The sequence below is a fragment of the Peromyscus maniculatus genome, chromosome 22, assembly GCF_049852395.1.
Source record: "Peromyscus maniculatus bairdii isolate BWxNUB_F1_BW_parent chromosome 22, HU_Pman_BW_mat_3.1, whole genome shotgun sequence".
Taxonomy (NCBI): Eukaryota; Metazoa; Chordata; class Mammalia; order Rodentia; family Cricetidae; genus Peromyscus; species Peromyscus maniculatus.
The window spans coordinates 28409-49954 of NC_134873.1; the positions used below are offsets into that span (position 1 = coordinate 28409).

The window sequence follows — 21546 nt, forward strand, 5'->3', positions numbered from 1 at the left end:
AAGAAACAGTCCAACCTTGGAAAGGAAGGTTTTCTGACTTCTCAGGAGAGTCAGGACTGGAACTGCTTCAGCAAGGAAGGGTACCCTGACTCTTCGGGAAAGTCAGGGTACCCTGACTCTTCGGGAAATCAGGGTATCCTCACTCTTCAGGAAGGTCAGGATTTACCTGGTATGATGGTATGATGGGGGATGTTTTCCCCACAGGAAACAGCAATCCTGCTCCTCTCCTGGAAAGCCACAATCTCTGGCTCAGTGTTACCAGCTCTTTCTCGCTCAGTCCAGTAAGGGACTTCCCAGCAAGGTTCTTCTGTTCAGCTCCCCCTTGCTCAGTCCACAATGGGACGTCCCAGCAAGGCTCTTCTGTTCACCAGTCAATGAAGGTCTTCACCCAATACTCTTTTTAGAAAGAGGTTTATTTGGGAAGGAGGAGTCCAGGAGAGTAGCTGCCTCTAACAGGATGGAGTGAACAGCTCACAACTGACCAGGCAGGGCGGTTTATTTAGGATGTCTAGGGGTCAGAGTCAACTGTGATTGGTTAGTTTACTTTCTGCCCAGGGATTGGCCAGTTTTGTGAGCAAGGGGCAGAGATGGCCCCGATTTCAAGGCTAAACTGTATTTCTTTCACTGTCCTTTCTTGGCTTTTTGACACTACCTCTAAGGCCAGGGCACATTTCTTTCATTTACTCTGATTCTAAGGGCCAAGAGTGTTATTTTGGTACTGGTCTCAGAGTCAGGACATATTTCCTGGGTTCTGGGTTTGGGGATAAAGTGTTCACTTCTCTGGCTCAGGTCCCAAACACAGGCTGTGTTTCTTTCCCTGGTCCTGGTCCCTAGGGCCAGGATTCTACTGTCCTGCTCTGTGATTGGTTGATTTCACAAATCAGTTGGACAGTGGCAGAAATGGTTCTGATTTGAGCTAAACTGTGTTTCTCTCACTGGCTTTATCTGAGCCATCCTTCCCTAATTCTGCAATCTAGGTTCTGGGTGGATTTCTCGAACCAGCCCCTTTTCCCTACAAGTAAGAATGGTAACTTGTTGAGGTTGGGGTTACTATCTATTCTCTTTCACAACTTGTAGAATATCACTCAAATCCTTTCTAGTTTTCAGAATTTTCATTGAAGTGGTTCTCTTACTTAGAGGAGCCTCCCATTGAAAGGGATTTGAATATCTCTTTTGAAAATTTGCACATACTTTCTTGTTCATGTATATTTACTATTAACAGTTATGATTATTTTATGACATGTGTTTTTTTTTTAAATTCTGTCCAAACAAATGGATTTTACAGAAATGGACAAAATATTCCAAGAAAACATTAAAGAATACATGACTTTTCTCGACAGCACATGGGGCATTCTTGAAATGTGAATTCTTATTATGACAAAGCAAATGCCAACAAAGACAGAAATAATGAAATTACATTTTGCATTATATATGACCACTATTTATTAAATGTATATACCATATCAAAATACTTAAATTCATAGAAGTTAAATAGCATACAATTCAAAGGAAATTGAGTGAAGGAAGAAATGGAAAGGATATTGTAAAACTTCTAGAATTTATTGAAAATGAAAACCAGTATAATCAAACCTAAGAGACACAATTAAAGCAACCAATAGTGTGAAGTTTACAGAGTTATTTCCCTGATTAGATCATTTTCACAGTGGTATACACACCAAAACCTTTTTTACGTTATTGGTTTCTGCAGTTACTTCTGGATATGTAATCATAAAAGAAGATTTTGAATCAGAGGGTCAGGTGTAAGAGAACATTCAATGTTTGCATTCTCTGTGCCTGGGTTGTTCCACTTAATATGATTTTTTTTCTAAAAAAATACCCATCCAGTTGCCTGCTATAATGTTTCATTACTCTTTATAGCTTGATAGTGTTGTATAATGTTTATGTGCCACATTATCATTGGTACATTAATCTGCTCAATGATGCAAGCCCCTCGAGGCAAATGAGTAGTCAGGCCCCTCCCCTGAGGACCTCTAACCACCAGGGTCCACACACAGAACACTCTAAGTGCTCTGAAGGTTGGGTCCAGTCTCTGCTCTAAAGAATAAAGTGCCAATGCTCAGAACTTGAAATACCACCAATCCCTGAGTTCACCCCAAGATCTGAACATGAATTCCCACCAGTCCCTACTATGGGACACTCTGACTCACAGGAAACACTATGTAAGCCCCATATTCTGCTAAGTTCTCTGCTGCTTCTCATAAGAGCAGAGGCAGACACCCTTCTAGATTTTTCCCTTCAAATAAATCTCTTGTATGAGCATTGCATAGTATGATTTTCTGGTATTCCCTGCCTCCTGACTGCCAGCATTCCTTGATTTTCAGATGTATAACACTTTGCTGAAGCCTCTGGACTCAGAGCTATAATATTTTCAATGGATATTTAGGTTATTTCAATATCCTAGTTCTTGTGAAAAGGGAGTCTATGAAGACTTTGGAACCAGTATCTCTGAAGTAGGATGTTGATTCATTTCAACATATGCCAGTTGGGGTGCAGCTGGATCATATAGTAGATTTATTTTTAGTATTTCAAGCATTCCTTTATTTTCATAAATTACTAATTATATTTGCAAATGTTTTGGTACATTTACAAAGCACCAAATTTGTTTTGTATTTACTTTCTTTTCTTAAGAAATGTTTTATTCATTTTACATACCAATTACAGATCTCTCTCTTGCCTCCTCCTTCCCCCTCCTTTCCCTCCTACAATAAGTTAAGACCCCACATGTAGAGTCAGCAGAGCCTGGTGCATTCAGTAGAGGCAGGTCCAAGCCCTTCTCCCTGCCTAAAGGTTGTGCAAAGTGTCCAACCATAAGGAGTGGGCTCCAAAAAGCCAGTTCATTTACCAGCGATGGATCTTAATCCTACTGCCAGGGGTCCCCTTAAGCAAATCAAGCTATACAACTGTCTGAATTATGCAGGGGGCCTAGCTCAGTACCATGGAGGCTCCACAGGTGTTGGTCTAAATGTCATGAGTTCCCACTAGTTTGGTTTGGTTGTCTGTAGGCTTGTTCATCATGATCTTGATGCTCTTTGCTCATTGAATCTCTCTTCTCTCTCTCTCTCTCTCTCTCTCTCTCTCTCTCTCTCTCTCTCTCTCTCTCTCTCTCTCTCTCAGACTGAACTCCTGGAGCTCAGCCTGGTGTTTGGCTGTGGATCTCTGCATCTTCCTCCATCAATTACTGAAGAAAGGTTCTATGACAACAGTTAGGGTATTCACCAATCTGATTACTTGGGTAAGCCAGTTCAGTTCAGGTGCCCTCTCCACTATTGCTAGTAGTCTAAGCTGGGGTCAACCTGTAGATTCCTAGGAACTTCCCTGGCACCAGGTTTCTCCCTATCCACATGAAGTCTCCCTCTATCATGGTATCTCTTTCATTGCCCAGCACCAAATTTAAAAGTAAAGAAATTATATGATTTTTTGAATGCTTCATGATCTAATGATTGAATATTCAGCTTCTATCTCTTTAAAGTGCCTTGATATTTTCTTTCATTTGTACTGAATTTCTAAATACTATGGGAAATCATGGAAATCATTTAAGTTATATTAATCTTGCAATCAAAATGGCAAATATGCATATATACATGGTATAACACATTTTGATGCTTTTATTTTTATTTCTGAGATTTTAATACAATTAAAACATTTCTTCCTCTGTTCAGTTTTCTCTAAACTTTCCTTAAACCCTCCCTGCTTTCCTTCATATCTGTGACCTCTTTTTCACTAATTGTTATTGCATTTACATATGTAAATACATATATATATATATTCACAAATATAACATATTCCCTCTGTCTACTAATACCTGTATGTATGCTTTTGTTCCTTATCATTTGACATTGGGAAACCAATTGATGTGCTCTTCCCTGGTGAGGAAGACCTCTCCTGCACCCATTTTCTTCAGTTCTCTATACTTCATTGTGTAGGATTTATGCTTCATGGGATTTTTCCTGTCCACATTCACAGGTCCATTGAATTTGCTCTTGTTCAGTTCAAATATGGGTTTTTTTTATATGATTCTAGTTTTCCAGGTGGCCACTAGAGTTGTTATTAAAATCTATTCTATAAATTACATAGTACACTCATATTATGTGGTTGATTTCCTTTATGGTGATAGTGACATGAGTGAGATTATAGCTAAGATAGTAGGGCACCTGCCTGGCATATTCAAGGCATGAGCTTTTTTTCCCATCATTGCATAAACTGTGCTACACTAGATGTGGAAATGCACATAAAATGATGATCAATTTAAGAATATCATTAGTCACTTAGTGAACCTGAGTTTGTCCTGACTTACAGGACTCACTGTCTGTTGAATTAAGAAAGATACTTTTAGCCAGATATTTATTTTACCCTTGATCACTACTGTACCACTGGGCTTGCAACATTACAGCTCAGTACTGGGCCTTGGTTACTAGAATTGGCAGTAAACATATGAAACCATAGAAATACATGAAACTATTAGACTTTCAGAATAAATTTTATACTAATTTTGATTAAAAACTGAATACCTCTCAGCCAGAAATTCTGTAGGTATCATCATTTTAATACATAAACGAAACACACAACATCCATAGTGTGGTTCACAGAAATTGTGAACCCAGATGTAGTGGAACTGGGGAAGTAGAATTGGGACAGTTCAGTTTGTTCCTGTGATGGAGCCAGAATGTGATCCCACCTTAGTCTCACAGGTTTACTGAACATTTGCATGATCTTTTATTTTTTTAAGGCTTTATTTATTTTAATTCAGTTTATTTGTTTTTGACAAAATAATATATGTATTCAATATGAATATATAAGGGTGAAAATATGGTGTTTAGTCATGTACTAACAATGTGAGATGATTCCATTTATGAACCTATTACTTAATCCCTCAGCTCACATACTCAAATGATTGGAATTAGGGAAAACTCCACGCACACACATTTTCTAAATTTATGTACATTTCAATTCGTTTTCAGAGCAGTAGATTTGTTTATGTCATCTTCAAACATTCTTTATTTAATTATTTCCTCTGAGGTTAAACCCTTCTATGGAAATTGAACCCATTAAGACACAGAATATTTAAAGAAAGATAAACAATTTGTTCTAAAGGGAAAGGGAACATCCTATCACCCAGAGAACTTCTTTAAGCTCACTCAGTAAGGAAACACTCATATTAGTTTCAGGAATTCTTGAACCTGAGCACATTCATTATTCTAAAAATATCTGACAGACACTTTCAGACAAGCTGAGAAGCATAGAACAGGCTGAGAAAAAGCCTAGTACCTTTCCAATGTCCTGTGTCTCCCAAACCCAGCAACTCCAATTATATAAAGATCAGGCCTGTTTTTCCTCCAAGGGCATCTATGTTCATAATAATATACGCCAACAAAAACATGCTCTACACACACACCAACATACATAATTTAAAATTATATTAAAATACAAATTAATGATAAGTAAAACATCAGAAACTGAGTAAATATGTAAAAATATCTGAAAATACATTTTTAAAAATTAAGTGTCTGTGTTTGTGTGAGTTTATATTTATGCATGCCATGCCCGTTTTGGGAAGAGGAGAGCATTGGATGCCACAGCACTGAAGTTACAATTGAAAATGTGTTACTGAAAGTTAATACTGAAAATGGAAGTGAAGTCCTCTGCCAGAAATTTATGCAATCTGAAAAGTTAAGACCTCACTTCATGCCCTCAGTGTGTTTTTCTAACAAGCAGAAGGGAATTTGAGAAATTAGAGAGGAAAATAAAGTTTCCTTACACGAATGAGAACACAGCCTACAGAAACCACAGGGACACTTGAATAGCAGTGATATGGGGAAATATTGTACCTCTAATTGTTGTCATTGAAATTAGTGATCTTGCCAAGAAATAATAAGGTACACCAAGAATCTGTGAAATAGGAAAGGAATGGTAAGCCTAGTATGACACACCCCAGGAAATAGAACCAATGATGGATACCACAAGTAAAGCCATCTCATATTGAACAAAGATGCCAGAAGAAACACTTGAGAATAGATACTCTATTCACAAAATAGTGTTTGAAAGTGGTTATTCTAATGCAGAGGAAATAAGTTAAACTCATCTCTATTACTCTGCATAAAGTAAAATCCAAACTGATAAAATTCCTTAATATAAAACCTTAAATTATGACTCTGCTGGAAGGAAACAGACTATCCTGTATTGTGTAGGTGTATGGAAGGGTGGCTAACATGACTCCAATTTTTCAGAAATCAAGACCAACAACTAATAATTGTGTCCTTATGAAACTACTAAGCTGTCATATACATAAGGAAATGATCAAACCCATGGAGAGCAATATGACAGAGTAGGGGAAGATCCTTGCCAGACGTACATCTGACAGAGCATTATTATCCCAAATATAAAAACTAAACTAAGTAAAAACTCAAAAAGAGAGCCAAATGTTGTGTCATAGTCATTTAAACTTCATTTAATCCCAGCACTTCAAAGCAGAGTGAGGCAGATCTCTGTGAGTTCAAGGCTAGGCTGGTCTACAAAGTGAGTTCTTGGCCAGCTGGTACCACTGAAGAAGACATTACCTCAAACCAGGAAACAAATGAACATCACACTCTTTCCCCCACTTTTATCCCATTCCTTCTATCCAATATCCATATATTTATTACTTCCCACTGATCCATAGAACCACTGTGTACTAGGGACCTAGTGTCACCAAATACAGTTTGGTCCCAGGTAAGGATTCAAATCCATCTCTATTCCATGGGGCTATTCATTGTTCCACAGAACTTTTTCCTCTCAGAGAACCAGTGTCTGCCACCAGACTGGGGCAAGAGTAACTCATGATAGGAATACCACACATCAAAGATGAGAACAGATATCTCATCTAATAAACAATTCAAAACCCTAGTTGTCCAGACCACTGGGAACATACAGAAACATGAAAAACTAAGACAATATGCCTCCTCTTGAAGCCAGAAACTGTATTGTAATATGCCCCAGGAAAGGCAATTTAGATGAAACATAAGCCAAGGAGTTCCTAATACTAGGTAGAGATATGATCAAGGACATTAGAGATACAAATAAATGATTTATTAAAGTCAGAACAAAAGAAACAGTTGAATGAAATAATAATTACAGAATTTAACTAAACAAAACCAGTAAAGAATAGTCAAACTGAAATTAAAATCAACATGATAGCTCACAAGCCAATGAAAGTATAAGTATCACTGAGTGCCATGGGGTATGATCTGCTACCTCAGAACATGTTGGTGTCTGAGGACCATGCTATGCCCAGGCCATGATGATCTGGGTGGTTGGTGCTGCTACCTAGATCCAAGGACATGTCCTAGCATGGACCTCTGTGTAGGGTCATGTCTAAGTCCATGTCCATGTTCAGGCTGGGGTCTGTAGCGGTGTCTGTGTCTCTAGTTGCCACCAAGGGCTCTGTAGATGGTAGTAACCAGGGGCCATTGCTGTGACCGAGTCAGCCACCAATTTGAGTGGCCTGTTCTGCCACTGGAGTTGTGATGGTGCCTGGGCCCAAGCTGCTGCCAAGGATCATGTCTGGGTTCATAGTACTGCTACTGCTGGGGTGTGGTGATGTCCATGGCCTGTGTTATCAAGGGGGTCATTGGAAATAGTTTGTACCGAGTCAGTCCCACTTTTCACTGGCAATGGGATGGCTGCCCCTGCCCCTTGCTGAATACTGTAGCACATAAGCTGGCCTTATGAAAGGGAGAGCTTGCCACCAGACTTAGGAAAGATGGCTCCACAACTCACTCTAGGCATATACCTCACCTGAGAAGCAGACTACAGCTGACTCAGTTGTCAGGTAAGCTGACACTGAAGGCATGAGAACAGGAGACTCCACCTTGCTCCCCGATCAGCCATGGTGAGGGAAAGATGTCCTCCCTCCTTCATCCATTACTACCTGTGACAGGTGAGTTTAATGGCACTGTGATCACAAGTGTACGATAGTTTGCCCTAACCCTCACCAGATGTGGAATTTGACAAAGCAGCTTCTGTTTCCCATCTGTGAAGCACACTAGAGCTGCCTCTGTTGTAGATGCAGGTGAGTCAGGCCTAAGATATGGGAGCAACAGAGCTGGCCCCTTCCCCACCCCCATCTTCTATGTGTTGGCATGGGGAAGGGAAAGATGTCCTTCCCCTCTGTCCCTTGCTACCAATGGCAGGTGAGAGAGCTGGCTCTGGGAATGCAAGAGTGAGAAAAATAGCCCTGCCCTACACCAGAAATAGCACACAGGGGAGTGGGCCCTACACTCCACTTGGGCAGCACACTAGAGGTGACCATGTTATTGATGTCACAGGTACCCAGTCCTGAGAGCATAAGAGCATGAGTGTGGAACCAGCACCCCTTTTCATGCCTCCTATAGCAATCAGGAAATGGCCCTGCACCTTTCCCTGGAAAAAAATATAGAGCTTGCCCTGGCAAAATGAATGAGGGTAACTTCAATGTCAGGGCCTTGAACAGGAGAACTGGCCCTGCTCCTTGCTACAGGTGCCTTTGGTGAGCTAGGCAAGACAGTGCTGGGTAGCTCTTCCAGGTAGAGATGACGAGGGAAAGCTAGGGAAGTGATTAGCCCAGCTACCATCCAGGCCCAGAGTCAGGGCTATGAGTTAATCCAACCTGACATCCAAATCATTTATGAACTGTTGGATCATGTGAAGAGGATGAACATAGAGATCCAAAATAGCAGGATCTCCACAACACAGGATAACAGTATATACATGAGGAGCCCCACTGAGCCTCATTATCCATAGTGTAGCAGAAACCATCGGCCTGGAGCCAGAACAATGACTCATGGCAATGAACACTTCAAGTAAACATGAATGGACTAAAGGGTAAACTGTGCCTCAAAGGACCACACTACAACTTCCACCAGATTTTTCTTTTTTGGCTGCTTTTGCTTTTGTTTGTCTTGTTTCTCTGTTTTGTTTGTTTGGGTTTTTTGGTTGTTTTTTATTTTAAATTTGGTTATGATTTGTGAGGGAGGTTGCAAAGGCAGAGGGCAGATGTGAGGAGATGTGGAAAAAAGTAGGCTCTGAATGTATGAAATGAAATCCACAAAGAATCAACAAAAGTTAAAAAGAATAGAAAAAAAAATAGAGTATTAGATGAGGATATGATTAATTACTTCCTCACTGCACACAAGGCTAAATAGAATGAGGAATTCTCTACCAGGGAAGAGATAGCTCCCTCTTAAAATCTTACTCTCAATTCAAAGGATGCTCATGAAGCTTAGGAGAGGGGACCTTTTCTGTATTCTGTTATAGAAAGTCCTAAAGAAGCTAAGGTGCATGAAGCCTTAGTGTCACACACCTTCAATCTCAGCACTTGGGAGGCAGAGGCAGGTGGATGTCTGTGTGTTCAAGGCCAGCCTGGTCTACAAAACAAATTCCAGAACAGCCAGGATTGTTCCACAGATAAACAATGTCTCAACTGTAAACAAACAGAGAGGCAAAGGTTAAAGCTAAGGTTAACTTGTCCCCAGATATCCCACAGGTTGAAGGAAGATAAGTAGGTTCCTGTTCTTTTCCTCAAGCATTCATAAAAGGCAAGAGAAAACAAACCAACGTGGTGTTGAACTAATAGGAGGAGGAAGCTCTCCTCTTGGACATGCTGTTATCATAGTCAGCTACAGACATTCACAGAAACCTGCATAACCTAGCAGCTGAACCAGAGAAATCTGGACAACTGTGTCAGGGCCAAAAAAAATTTCTTTTATTTGTGATTCTGTTTCTTTCCCCTCTATCCTTCTAATATCTCTTCTCCCTCATTCCTTAAGAGTACCCTGTCATAAAATGTGGGAGCCGTTCTCCCAGCTGGGCTCCCACTGGCCAGACCCTCAAATCTTATGAAACTCAACACTTGCTTGTCCTAAGTGTTAGAGTCGGCGCTGACAACAGAAGCTTCACTCTGATATCGAGTCACTCAGAAGCAGTTTGTTGTACGTGTGCACACGGGTCAACAGTCAAGCTGAAGACTGAAGACCCCGAAGCTCCAGATTGTAGGCTTTTTATAGGGCAGTTTCATACGGGTGGAGTAGAGGGGTTACTCAGGGTTCAGTTGGCTAGCTGAGTCTTGGGGGTCTGGGTGGTTTTTGCAGAACAGCTTATTTGCGCAAGGCGGTAGGGCTGTGGGCAAGCTTTGCACCTGCAAGAGCTGTGGTTTTTGCTCAAGCTGAAGCATTTTTTACCAAGAATATAGTTCCTTTTTATAGTTCCCTTTAACTCTTCATTCCCTCCTCTTCTTGTACTGATCTTTAATCCTAAAGGTTGGTTTCTGGTACAGGCTGGTATCTTTGTCTCAGGACCATCATTTTAACCCCGTTTACCTGGGACCGAACAAAGCCTGAAATCCAATTCAGGACGCATGGCCCAATCATTAATACTAGGAGCAGGATAATTAGAGGCCCTGTTAGGGCTGAGAGCAAGGTGGTCATCCAGGGTGCTTTTTCATACCAGTCCTCGAACCAGCTCTGGGAGCCTCGTAGGGCCTTATCTCTTGCATCTAGCCTTTCCCTGAGTTTTGTCATAGACTCTCTTACCACCCCTGTGTGGTCAGTATAGAAGCAACAATTCTCCTTTAGAGCAGCACAAAGTCCTCCTTCTTTTAAAAATAGTAAGTCTAGTCCGCGTCTATTCTGCAAGGCTACCTCTGACAGGGAGGTTAAGGATTTTTCCAAGGCAGTTATAGACGTTTCTGTTGCCCTCAGATCTTGTTGTATTGCAGCTTCCAAGATCCCCAGCTGTCTAGGACCCTCCACCAGAGCTGCAGTTCCAGTCCCAACTCCTGCCAATATACCAGCCCCTAATAGGACTGCCAGGGTGATGATGACAGGCTCTCGTTTGAACCGAGCTCTGCCCAGAAAATGTCCCTCAAATTCTTCTGTTGAATAATAGACCAATCTTGGGTAAATCTGAACTAGTACACAAAAATCTTTAGAACTGCTGAAACTAGCAACTGAAACACACGGTGTGATCCCACTATTGCATGCCCAATATAGACCTGATGATGGGACTATGTATTTGGAAGTGTCAGACGAAGACACTGTCACCTTGTGTGCACAGAGCTGGCTCTCCAGCTCAGGGGAGTGCCCCAGGCATGTTCCTGACCCAGTCACCTCGGGCAGAGTTAGCATGTGCCTTGTGCCCCAGTTGCAGCTATCAGAGGTGGTATAGGTAAAACTTCCATTAACCGCTATACCTTCATAGTATGGGGGGCTTGCTTGGAGACAAATCCAACAGGATTCAGTGAGATTGGGCTGAGTAGAGTTAAGGGCTTGATACCCCCCTTCAACCAGGTCTATCAATCGTTCCCTTGACCCAGGTAGTGTGGGATCTGCAACAGCCGGAGTGGTCAGTGGGAAAGTGGAAGGGTTTTGATAGGTCGGATTAGGTGGGGGGACCTGTCTTAGGGGCACCCGTTTGTTTTTCTTGGGAGGGAGGCTCTCTGGTCCTACAACACTTTATTAGGGCCTACTGGTTGGGGGTCTACATTTATCACTAACCTGATTTTGAACAGGACTCCTGGATCATAGGCCGTTTGGTGATATACCCTCAGGCCCCATAGTCTACCCTTTATCCAATCCCTTGATGCTTTTCCGGTCTGGGTGAATGTGATGTTCAAGGGGTTCCAGGCAAATGCTGTACACGGTCCCGACCCGTACCATAGGGTCGTGACCGTCTTAGGTTTGCTCTGGCAGTAATCTTGTGACAGTGGAGGTTCATCCCCACTTGCCTCCCTCTTTACTTGTATCAGATCCCAGGATGAGCTCAGCTTCCACCAAGCATCCCCCGTGGTTTCACATCCCCAGGCTTTACAATAATAACTTTCATGTTGCCCACAAGTGCACGCCTGTGCCCTGCTCCTCCCGTCCCTTGGACATACATAGAACAGTCTCTTTCGTAGGGCTGCTCAGGCCCTTGGGTCTCTGCACCCTGCTCGGTAACGTGAACAGGGGCAGCGTCCACTTTGGGTGCACACTTCTGGTTCACCTGGGGTGGCCGGATCGGTGGTGGGAATGTCAAAGTCTTCTGTCCCGGCCAACATGTGGCAAAGGTCAGGGTCTAGGGCAGGCCACCAAGTCCAAAGTGGGTGCCTACCGTTTTTTTCCCAAATCACATCCCCTTCCCCTAACAGTACTTGCCACGTCTGGCTCACAGGTTGGTGTGGGTTAGTTCGGCCGCTCTCTATGTCGGATCCGAAGCTTGAGAGGATTATCAGTCCGCTCCACAGTCCAGTCTGAATCCATGTCCGGAGCGGGAGCAGGCTTGAGATGGGAGCCATGAATCCACGCAGCGATTCCGTCCACCTTAACCGCCATTGGGGTGGTCAACAGGACTTGATAGGGACCCTTCCACTGGGGTTCTGGGGTCTAATGCTGGTGCCGGCAGACATATACGAAGTCCCCTACATGGAACCGGTGGGCAGGACCATCTCCACTGGGCTGGTACACGGCAGACAACTGTCTCCACAGGGTGTGCTGGATGACTGCCAAAGCTTGCACTCTGTCAGATAGGAAGGAAGGCATGATTTCCCCCTGCTGGAAGGTTAGGTCCTTAACTGAGGGTGCACAACCAAAGAGCAATTCGAATGGGGTTAGGCCTTTAAGGGAAGGGGTATTCCTAGCTCTAAAGAGGGCATATGGTAGGAGCATCGTCCAATCTCTAGAGCCAGTCTCCATGGTCAATTTGGTTAGGGTCTCCTTAATTGTTCTATTCATTCTTTCTACCTGTCCTGAACTCTGGGGTCTGTAAGCACAATGCAGTTTCCAATCAATCCCCAGTACCTTGGCCAGTCCCTGACTCACCTGGGCCACGAATGCTGGGCCATTATCTGACCCGATTACCTGAGGCAGTCCAAATTGTGAGAAGATTTCTTCCAAAATTTTCTTGGCAACCACAGCTGCAGTCTCCTTTTTGGAGGGGTAGGCTTCCACCCATCCTGTAAAGATGTCTACAAACACTAGTAATACCTTAGGCCATATTTGGCTGGCCATATTTCAGTAAAGTCCACTTCCCAGTGCTGGCCCGGTCGACTCCCTCAGAGTCTCTTTCCAGGAGCCAACCGACCAGGGTATGCATTAACCTGCTGGCAGTCTTGGCAGCCTGCCAACCACTTCCTCTGCCATCCACTTCCTTTCAGACGGGGAATGGGTTTTATTCTCTGCAGTGAGTTGGACTAACTTCTGGCTACCCAGATGGGTCAACTTGTGGATTCGTTCCAGAGTGTCCTTCAGAGTCTCAGGGGCCAGAGGCTCTTCAGAGACTGGGCTTTTAGGGGGTGACAGGTGGACTGTCAGGTGTCTGATGCCTCGGAGAGCTGCTTCCCTTGCTTCCTGGTCAGCCCTCCGGTTCCCAACCGCAACTGGGGAGTCGCCCTTCTGGTGTCCTGGGCAATGTACGATGGCCAGCTCACGAGGCAGCATGACGGCATCTAGTAGCGCCTCGATTTCTTTTTTATTTGTAACTTCTTTTCCTGCCGATGTTAATAGTCCCCTCTCCCTCTATATGGCCCCATGCACATGCGTGATTGGAAATGAAAACCGGCTATCTGTGTAGATGGTGGCTGGCTTACCCGCTGCCATGGTGAGGGCTTGGGTGAGCGCAATCAATTCGGCTTTTTGAGCCCAGGTTCCCTCTGGGAGGCTGCTAGACCAGATGATCTTATTCTTGTCCACCACTGCCGCTCCCGCCTTCCACTGCCCCTCATTTAGGAAACTGCTGCCATCTGTATACCATATCAGGTCCGGGTTGGCCAGTGGTTGGTCCGTTAAATCTGTCTGGACCCCAGTTTCCTCCGCCAGGATGGCACCACAGTCATGCACTGGCTCTCCCTCCTCTTCTTGTTGGTCAACTGGGAGGAGGGTGGACGGGTTAAGGATGGATGGGGGCCCAAAAGTGATGCGGTCCCGGTCCAGGAGAGTTGTCTGATAGTATGTGGCTTGAGCATTGCTGAGCCATCGGTCTGGCGGCTGGCAGACAATGCTCTCCAATGCATGGGGAGCTATAATAGTCAGATGCTGTCCTAGAGTTAATTTATCTGCATCCCTCACTAGCATGGTGGCTGCTGCCACTGCCCGGAGGCAGGTCGGCCATCCCCTGGCTACAGGATCAAGCTGCTTTGATAGATAAGCAGTTGGTCTTTTCCATGGACCAAGGGCTTGTACTAGGACACCGACCACCACCCCACCCTTCCCATGTAAGTACCGGGTGAAGGGTTTACTCACATCTGGGAGAGCAAGTGCCGGGGCTGACAGGAGTGTCTTCTTCAGTTTCTCAAATGCGAGCTGGTGCTCTTTCTGCCAGACAAAAGGGGTCTTTTCTATTAACAGGGGGGAGAAAGGCTCTGTTATGGCAGCGAACCCTGGAATCCAGAGTCTGCAGAACCCAGCCGCACCCAGGAATTCGCGTAATTGCTGTCGATCTGTTGGAGTTGGTATGCTGGCCACAGTTTGCTTTCGGGCATCCGTGAGCCACCTCTTTCCTCCCTCCAAGGAGTCACCGAGGAAGGTGACTTTGTTTTTACAGATCTGCGCCTTTTTGGCAGATGCCCTGTACCCCAGCCTAGCCAGGGTATCTAGAAGTTTTTCAGTCCCAAGTTTGCAGGCATCCTGAGTTTCAGCTGCCAGGAGTAAATCATCTACATACTGGAGGAGAGTGACATCAGGGGTGGTCTCTTGATACCTCTGAAGATCTCGGTGTAGGGCCTCATCAAAGATAGTTGGGGAGTTCTTAAATCCTTGTGGAAGTCTAGTCCATGTTAGCTGCCCTGTCCTCCCTTCCTCAGGGTCTGACCATTCAAAAGCAAAGAGCTTTTGGAATCTGGGTGGAGGGGTAGGCAGAAGAAGGCATCTTTCAAATCCAGAACAGTGTACCAATTGCGCTCTGGAGGCAAGGTACTCAGGAGATTGTAGGGGTTGAGCACTGTAGGGTGAATGTCTATTACCCAGGAGTTTACTTCTCTCAGATCCTGGACCGGTCTGCAGTCATTTGTTCCTGGCTTTTTTACTGATAGGAGCAGAGTGTTCCACTCTGACTGTCATGGTTTCAGAATGCCCAGTTCCAGAAACCTCCTGATGTGAGGTTTTATGCCTTCCCGGGCTTCTCGACTGAGCGGGTATTGTCTTACACACACGGGCACCCCGGTGGGCTTAAGGGTGACTTCCACCGGAGGTTGTTCTTTAGCCAGCCCAAGGCCCCCTGTCTCTGCCCACGCATTAGGAAACCTGTGAATCCATTCCTCGTTGTTCGGGGAGACAGTAGCTACAGAGGCTTTAACTGCTGCTCCATACAACCGATACTCCTCAGTGGCTGGGAGTTCTAATGTGAGGAGATGGAGGTCCCCCACTTTCGGGTGTGCAAATTTTAATTCTGGGCCCCGAGCAGTAAAGGAGATTTGTGTCCCCAATTTTGTCAGGAGGTCTCTGCCCAAAAGCGGCGCCGGGCAGTCAGGCAGGACTAGGAAGGAATGCTGTACATACAGTACCTTTTCCCAAGTTGACTGTTCTCTGGGTGGTCCAGGGTCTCTCTCTGCTTCCATTAGCTCCTTGTACCAGTGACTTTTGGGTAGATAGAGGCCCCAGCGGATGCTGGATGGCTGAGTAGACTGCCCCTGTGTCCACCTCAAAGTCCACTGGGGTCCCCTCCACTTCAAATGTTACCCGGAGCTCGGGGAGGGGATCCGAACCCTGACTCCCTCAGTCTTCGAGGGCAAGGACCTGTCGACCTCGCCCTTTTAACTTCTTTGGGCATTTTCTGGCCCAGTGACCTTCCTCTTTACAGTAGGCACATTGGTTTGGTCCCAGAGGAGAGCAGCCTCCCCGGCCTCCTACTCCTCCTCCTCGCCCTGGTGGCCCCGGCCCGTCTCTTACCGCGGCTGCAAGAATCCATGTCAAATCCCGATTTTGGCATTTTTGTCATTGTTTTTCTTTTTCTTCTCTTTCTTTTTCCAGTTGAATCTCTTTTTCTTCCACAGTCTCTCGTTTATAGTAGACCTTTTCTGCCTCTTTAACCAGATCTCTCAGGCTCAGCCCTTGCAATCCATCTAATCTCTGCAACTTCCGCCGTATATCTGTGGCAGACTGTCCTATAAAGGCCATACTCACTGCTCCCCTCAATTCCTCTGACTGTGGGTCAAAGGGGGTATACCTTCTATATGCCTCCATGAGTCTCTCAAGAAAGGCAGAGGGGGTTTCTTCAGGCCCTTGAAGAACCTCACCTACCTTAGCCAAATTAGTGGGCCTTCTGGCTGCTGCACAGAGACCCGCCATTAGAGTCTGGCGAGAGAGGGACAGATGCTCCCTACCTTCTGGAGTGTTCGGGTCCCAGGTCGGACGTCTCAGGGGGAAACACTCATCAATGAGGTTGGGGAGCTGGGTTGGCCGTCCGTCTGGTCTAGGGACTAACTTCCTAGCCTCCAGGAGGATGCGTTCCCTTTCTTCTGTGGTGAAAAGGACCCCCAGAAGTTGCTGGCAATCGTCCCACGTAGGCTGGTGGGAATACATGATGGACTCTAGGAGCCCGGTTAGTTGGGTGGGATCTTCACAAAAGGGTGGATTATTATTTTTCCAATTATATAAATCTGAGGAAGAGAATGGCCAATATTGGAGGGCAGGCATGTCTCCCCCAGCACCATCCTCAATGGTTCTTCCAATGGGGCGCAGGGGCAGTGTGACTGCCGGTGGGGCCTCATCATGAGGGCGTGCCCTCCTTTGCTGGGTGCCCTGTGCCGGCCCCGAGGGGGAGACCAGAGCCGGTCCGGAGTCTGCCCCTGCTGGCTGTGGCGGCTGTCTGTAGGGTGGCGGGGGATCTAGATCAAGAGAAATGAGGTCAGCCTGTGACTCTGGCAGGGGTGCAGGTGTCGGGGTTAACGGAGAAGACTTAGGCGGTTCAGGGGTTTTGGTTAGAAGGAGGGGGACTTGGTCAGTAGGTGGTGCAGATGGCTTGGCCTGGAGCGACCGCACCCACTTAGGTGGGTCCAGCACCAAGTCCTCCCAGACCCAGATGTAGGCTTGCTGGTCCGGGTGTCCATGGGAGCCTGGTACAAAGATCTTCTGTTTAACTGCCCTAACAACATTCAAATCAAAAGTGCCATCAGCGGGCCACCCAACACCAAAGGTGGGCCACTGAGATGAACAGAAAGTCTGCCACTTTCCTTTCTTCACTAGAACCGCTAGGTTTGAGGCTCGGGCCGATACTTCTGACCAGTGGGCGAGGGTAAGAGAGAGGGGTGTAGAGGCAGTCTGGCCCATACCGAACAGGCAAAACAAAACACCAATGACACGAACAAACTCACAACACACAGAGACAGGACAAGCCGGCAAAATGGTATAGAAAATGAAACCAAAAGATGATCTAGTGGCCCGGGCCTCTTAAAAAGTCTCCTAGGCAAGAGGGTATCCGAAGGGGTCCCTTTTACAGGATCCCCACACTCTAGAGCGTCCTCCAGAGTTGCAGCCTGTGGGTTCTGGACACGTCTGTCCCCCACTGTCCGGGTGTCCTCACGGGCAGCCCAGACAGCCGCTCACCCTCCCAAGCCGACTCACTGCATAGCCTGTTTGCTTGCCCTATATTGCCCTAAGGTGCACTTTTGTTCTTCTTTTCCTGTGGCCAGTAAGTCACAGGATGTTTACAATATAGCTATTCGTGGAACATTGTTTCAAGAATCAGCTCTCTGCTTGGGGTCTTCCTGTTTGGCTGATCTGCTGGGACGAGGATGGGAACCTGAGGACTGTACCCTGACCCCATGGAGAGTAAGAAGCAGCAGGGTATATAAGGCTGATGGATAGTCAATAAAGAGCTCTCTTTGAATGACGAACCACAGTGTGTCCTGATTGCTGCTTAACCTCGACATTCCTCGCCAGTTCTGGGTCCCAGGCAGGATAGACTTTTATGTCTGTCATTTTTTTTTCACAGTTCCTCACACCTTGTACCCCTTATGGGGAATAGTTCTTTCATCTAGACTAGTTGTTTAACTACTTCTCTTACCAGGTCACTATCATTGTTGGCCTCTCATAGACAGCAATATAAATGTCTCAGACTGGACAAATGATGATATGATAGGAAGTATAAACTCAGAAGCTCCTACTGTCGTCATACATCTTAAAGACACTACTAATTTCCTCCATCTGAAACAATATCCTCTCAGGCCTGAAGTTGCAGAGGGATTATTTAAATAAAACCTAAAAACAAACAAATAGAATAAAATTGCTATTTGAATGTTGTAGCCTATTTAATTCTCTAATCTTGTTGTTAGAAACGTCCCCAACAAATAAAAGTTAGTTCAAGATCTTCATCTTATCAAGGAGGAAGTAGTCTCCCTTTGCCTGGTTCTTCATCATCCTTGTAGTCTCACATAGATATCTGCCATTATAATTAATATTCCATCCATAATCTTTCTTTTTATTTTTATAGGGTTCATTTGTTTAGAAGACTTGTAATAAGGTATGCCAACAGATGTTTGTTCAAAACTTATATTATCTTTGAATATCCTGGCTAACCCAGAGTCTCCAATCTTGATGTTTTGCTTGTCATCCAGGAAGGTTTTGACTGTTCTGACATCCAGGCCTAAGACAATTCAAGCAGCTTCCTTAGTGACCTTCTTTCAGGCCAGTGTGAACTGAAAGAAGGTCAACATAAATCCGAAAACAAACTCCTCATCTTGGTGTTATCTGTCTGTGTTCTCTTTGTCTTTCTGTAGACACAAAGTATTTTTATTTTGACAATGTTAGAGTTTGTGAGTGGTGGCCAGCCTACCTTCTTTGCTCCTTTCCCCTCACTTGCCCCTCTGTGATTTTTTTTTTAAATTTATTCATTTTTTTGTGTCTTTTACATGCATCTCTATATCGTTCATCTCACAGTCCCCTCATACCAGCCCTCTGCCATTGCAACTTCTCCTCCAAATTAAAATAAAATTTAGGAGAAAAGAAAAGAAAGAGAGGGAAATCTCATGGGTGATGTACTGTGACACAGTGAGGCATGCAGTATAAGCTTTTATCCATGTATCTTTACTTGCAAGTGTTTACTGCAAGGAGTCATTGGTCTGGTTTAAAGCCTCTGGTTTCTGCTACACTGTAGATACTGAGAACATCACTGAGATTCCTCTTAGAAATCCTGATCTTGCCTCATGTCATGGAGATCCTGCAGCTTTGGATCTGTAAAACAAGCTCCTTCACATTCTCCATCAGATCATAAATGGCGTGGATATTGCAGTGGGCCAACTTATTGCCCTGATTCTGGGCCTTGGTGATGGCAGGGTTGGCCAGCTGATGTCCCCCATCCTCACCACTAGGGTAAGTTCTCCAACACTGTCCTGGTTAGTTCACCCTATGCACCAAGGAGCAAGGGGGCAAGGGCCGGTTCTCCATCTCTCATGACCTCAGGGTCAGCTCTCCCAACTGCCACAGAAAGTGAGAAGGCAGACATCTCTCCTTTGTGCACAATACCTTATGGACGATTAATGGTGGGGCCCGATCTCCCATGCTTACGTTCTCAATTCCAGCTCACTCAGGCCTACATCCACAGGGCCAGCTCTACTGTGCTGCTCAAGAGACATGCAGGTCCAGAGTTCCCAAGTTCTGCAGCTGGTAATAGAGTAGTTCAGCTTCATTGCCTACCACAGGTGTTGGAGATAAAAGGGGAGAGAGCATCCTTACCTCACCCATCATCACCACATGGCAAAAGAGGGGGGTGAAATCAGCTCTCCCATTATCATACCCTCAGGGCCAGCTTTCACATGCTTCTGCAAACAGGTTCAGTCTGTTGTGCTGCCCAGGTGAGGTGTAGGACCCACTCTCCTGAGTGCTGCATCTGGTGAGGGGCAGGGCCAGTTCTCCCTAGTGTTGCAGCTAGTGAGGGGATAAAACCAACTCTGTGTAGCCCTACATTCTCTGCCCTCAGAGACAATGGGAGGCATGGGCACCAACACAGACCTCAGCTGCAGCAGGGCCCCAGACCCAGACACATGGGACATGGAAGTAGTCTTGGCCCAGAAAACACTATGTCTCTGGGTGGCAAGCAAGCCACCCACCTCAGTCCATTCCTCATTGCCTTTACCTCTTCAGATTTGCCTGTGGTTGTGATTGTCCTTCTGTTGCTCAATCCTAATGTTCCTGGACAGAGTTGTGCTTTCTCCTCCCTGCTCAGGGCAGGCATCCCGGAGGCAGGTCCATGCATAATCTTCACTTGATCTTAGCCAAAAGGCCGAGAAGCGATGCCATGCATAATCTTAAGTTTACTTTCTTTTGTATTCCACTCCACCTCAAATTCACCTTTTTTTTTGAGGATCTTGCTATAAAAATTAGATAAGTCATATAGATAGTTGTCTATCAGTGGTTTCATGACAACCCTCAATTATCTGATTTGGGCCTTTCCACGACATTGCTATAATTATCATATTTAGAGACATCTGATATATGGATGACCTCCTTCTATGTGGGCCAGCCAAAGAAGTTTTTATTCAGGGACAGATTTCATCTTCAACTTTCTGGCTTGCAGGGAATGTGTCTAGAGAGTTGGTACAGCTCTAGAAGATAAATGCTACCTCCTTAGAACTTGTTCCGTTAGCAGGGTCCAGAGCCTTAGGATATGAAAGGATCCAGCTGATCTTGGGTTTTCCCATCCTGCAAATATTTAAACATACTAGTAAGGACAGTCCTTGGAGTAACAATAATCTTCACCACAAATTAAGTTTATATTGGCCCTTTAGATTGACAACACCCCCTTATGTCAGTTTGACTACTGATTCTCCATCATCATCTCAATTTCCAGATCAAAGCAGTTAAAAGTGGTTGGTGTCCCCATACATTTAACAGAAGATTTGGTAACCTCAGAAAGGGAAGAATGAGTGACCAGTAGTTAGACAGATTACCTGGTAGGAAAACAAATAGTAATAAGAGCCATGGCTACATAACAAAATTGATGAACTTCTAAGAAGTCTGACTTTGGCCAGTAGGGCCACTACTGGTAGATTGGCTCAGCAGGTTCAAGGCCAGATCAGGACATGTATAAACAACAATTGTGAGCTAATTATACATCTTATCTTTTCTCAAACTGCCCAACACTAAATTAGGTGATGATGTCTCCTCATGGACATAAAAAAAAAAACCAAAACACAGAGCCCTGGATAAGAGATTGAATTCTCAGCTTCCTGAGCACCAACTCTGAATATAACAGATTCCATTTTTCTCTGTTTCTACTACACACACATTTCTCCACCCCAAGAAAACTTTTCTTATGGTGCAAAGTCTTTCTCCAGTTTTGGACGTTTGATATTTCTCTACTGCTACCTGTCACTTACACACCTGTTTTCTTTAATTCTTTAACTGACAAAGAACTTAAAACTGAACCAGACTCCTACATGGTAACACCAAGAAATACGCCATGAGGCTGACTCAAGACCCTTGTTCTAAGGTAAATATCTGCCAGGGGTTATCAAGTGCTCTGAAGATTTACTGATAAAATTAAGCCCAACACTTCAGACACAGGGAACTTAGCTTAGTGATGGAAAAGGACAATGAACTTCTAGAA

The 21546-nt window shown here is 44.9% G+C and overlaps 2 protein-coding genes and 1 pseudogene across 26 annotated transcripts in view; 1 reads left to right on the forward strand and 2 right to left on the reverse strand.

Annotated features, from left to right (window-relative positions):
- The window catches only part of LOC102913078 (excitatory amino acid transporter 4-like), a 106325-nt pseudogene that overhangs the window by 20064 nt on the left and 64715 nt on the right, over positions 1-21546 (reverse strand).
- Positions 1-21546, forward strand: part of LOC143270128 (uncharacterized) — a 71007-nt gene that overhangs the window by 8614 nt on the left and 40847 nt on the right. The window lies entirely within an intron of this gene.
- The window catches only part of LOC143270126 (uncharacterized), a 53744-nt gene continuing 33616 nt past the window's right edge, over positions 1419-21546 (reverse strand). For 8 of the 21 annotated variants that reach the window (XM_076558977.1, XM_076558974.1, XM_076558972.1 and 5 more), the window contains one exon: positions 1419-20639. In XM_076558977.1, the coding sequence (XP_076415092.1) occupies positions 15936-17270 (1335 nt within the window). In that variant the 5' untranslated portion in view covers positions 17271-20639 and the 3' untranslated portion in view covers positions 1419-15935. The remainder of the gene's footprint in view (positions 20640-21546) is intronic. The other 13 variants (XM_076558986.1, XM_076558988.1, XM_076558987.1 and 10 more) reach the window with 8 other exon arrangements.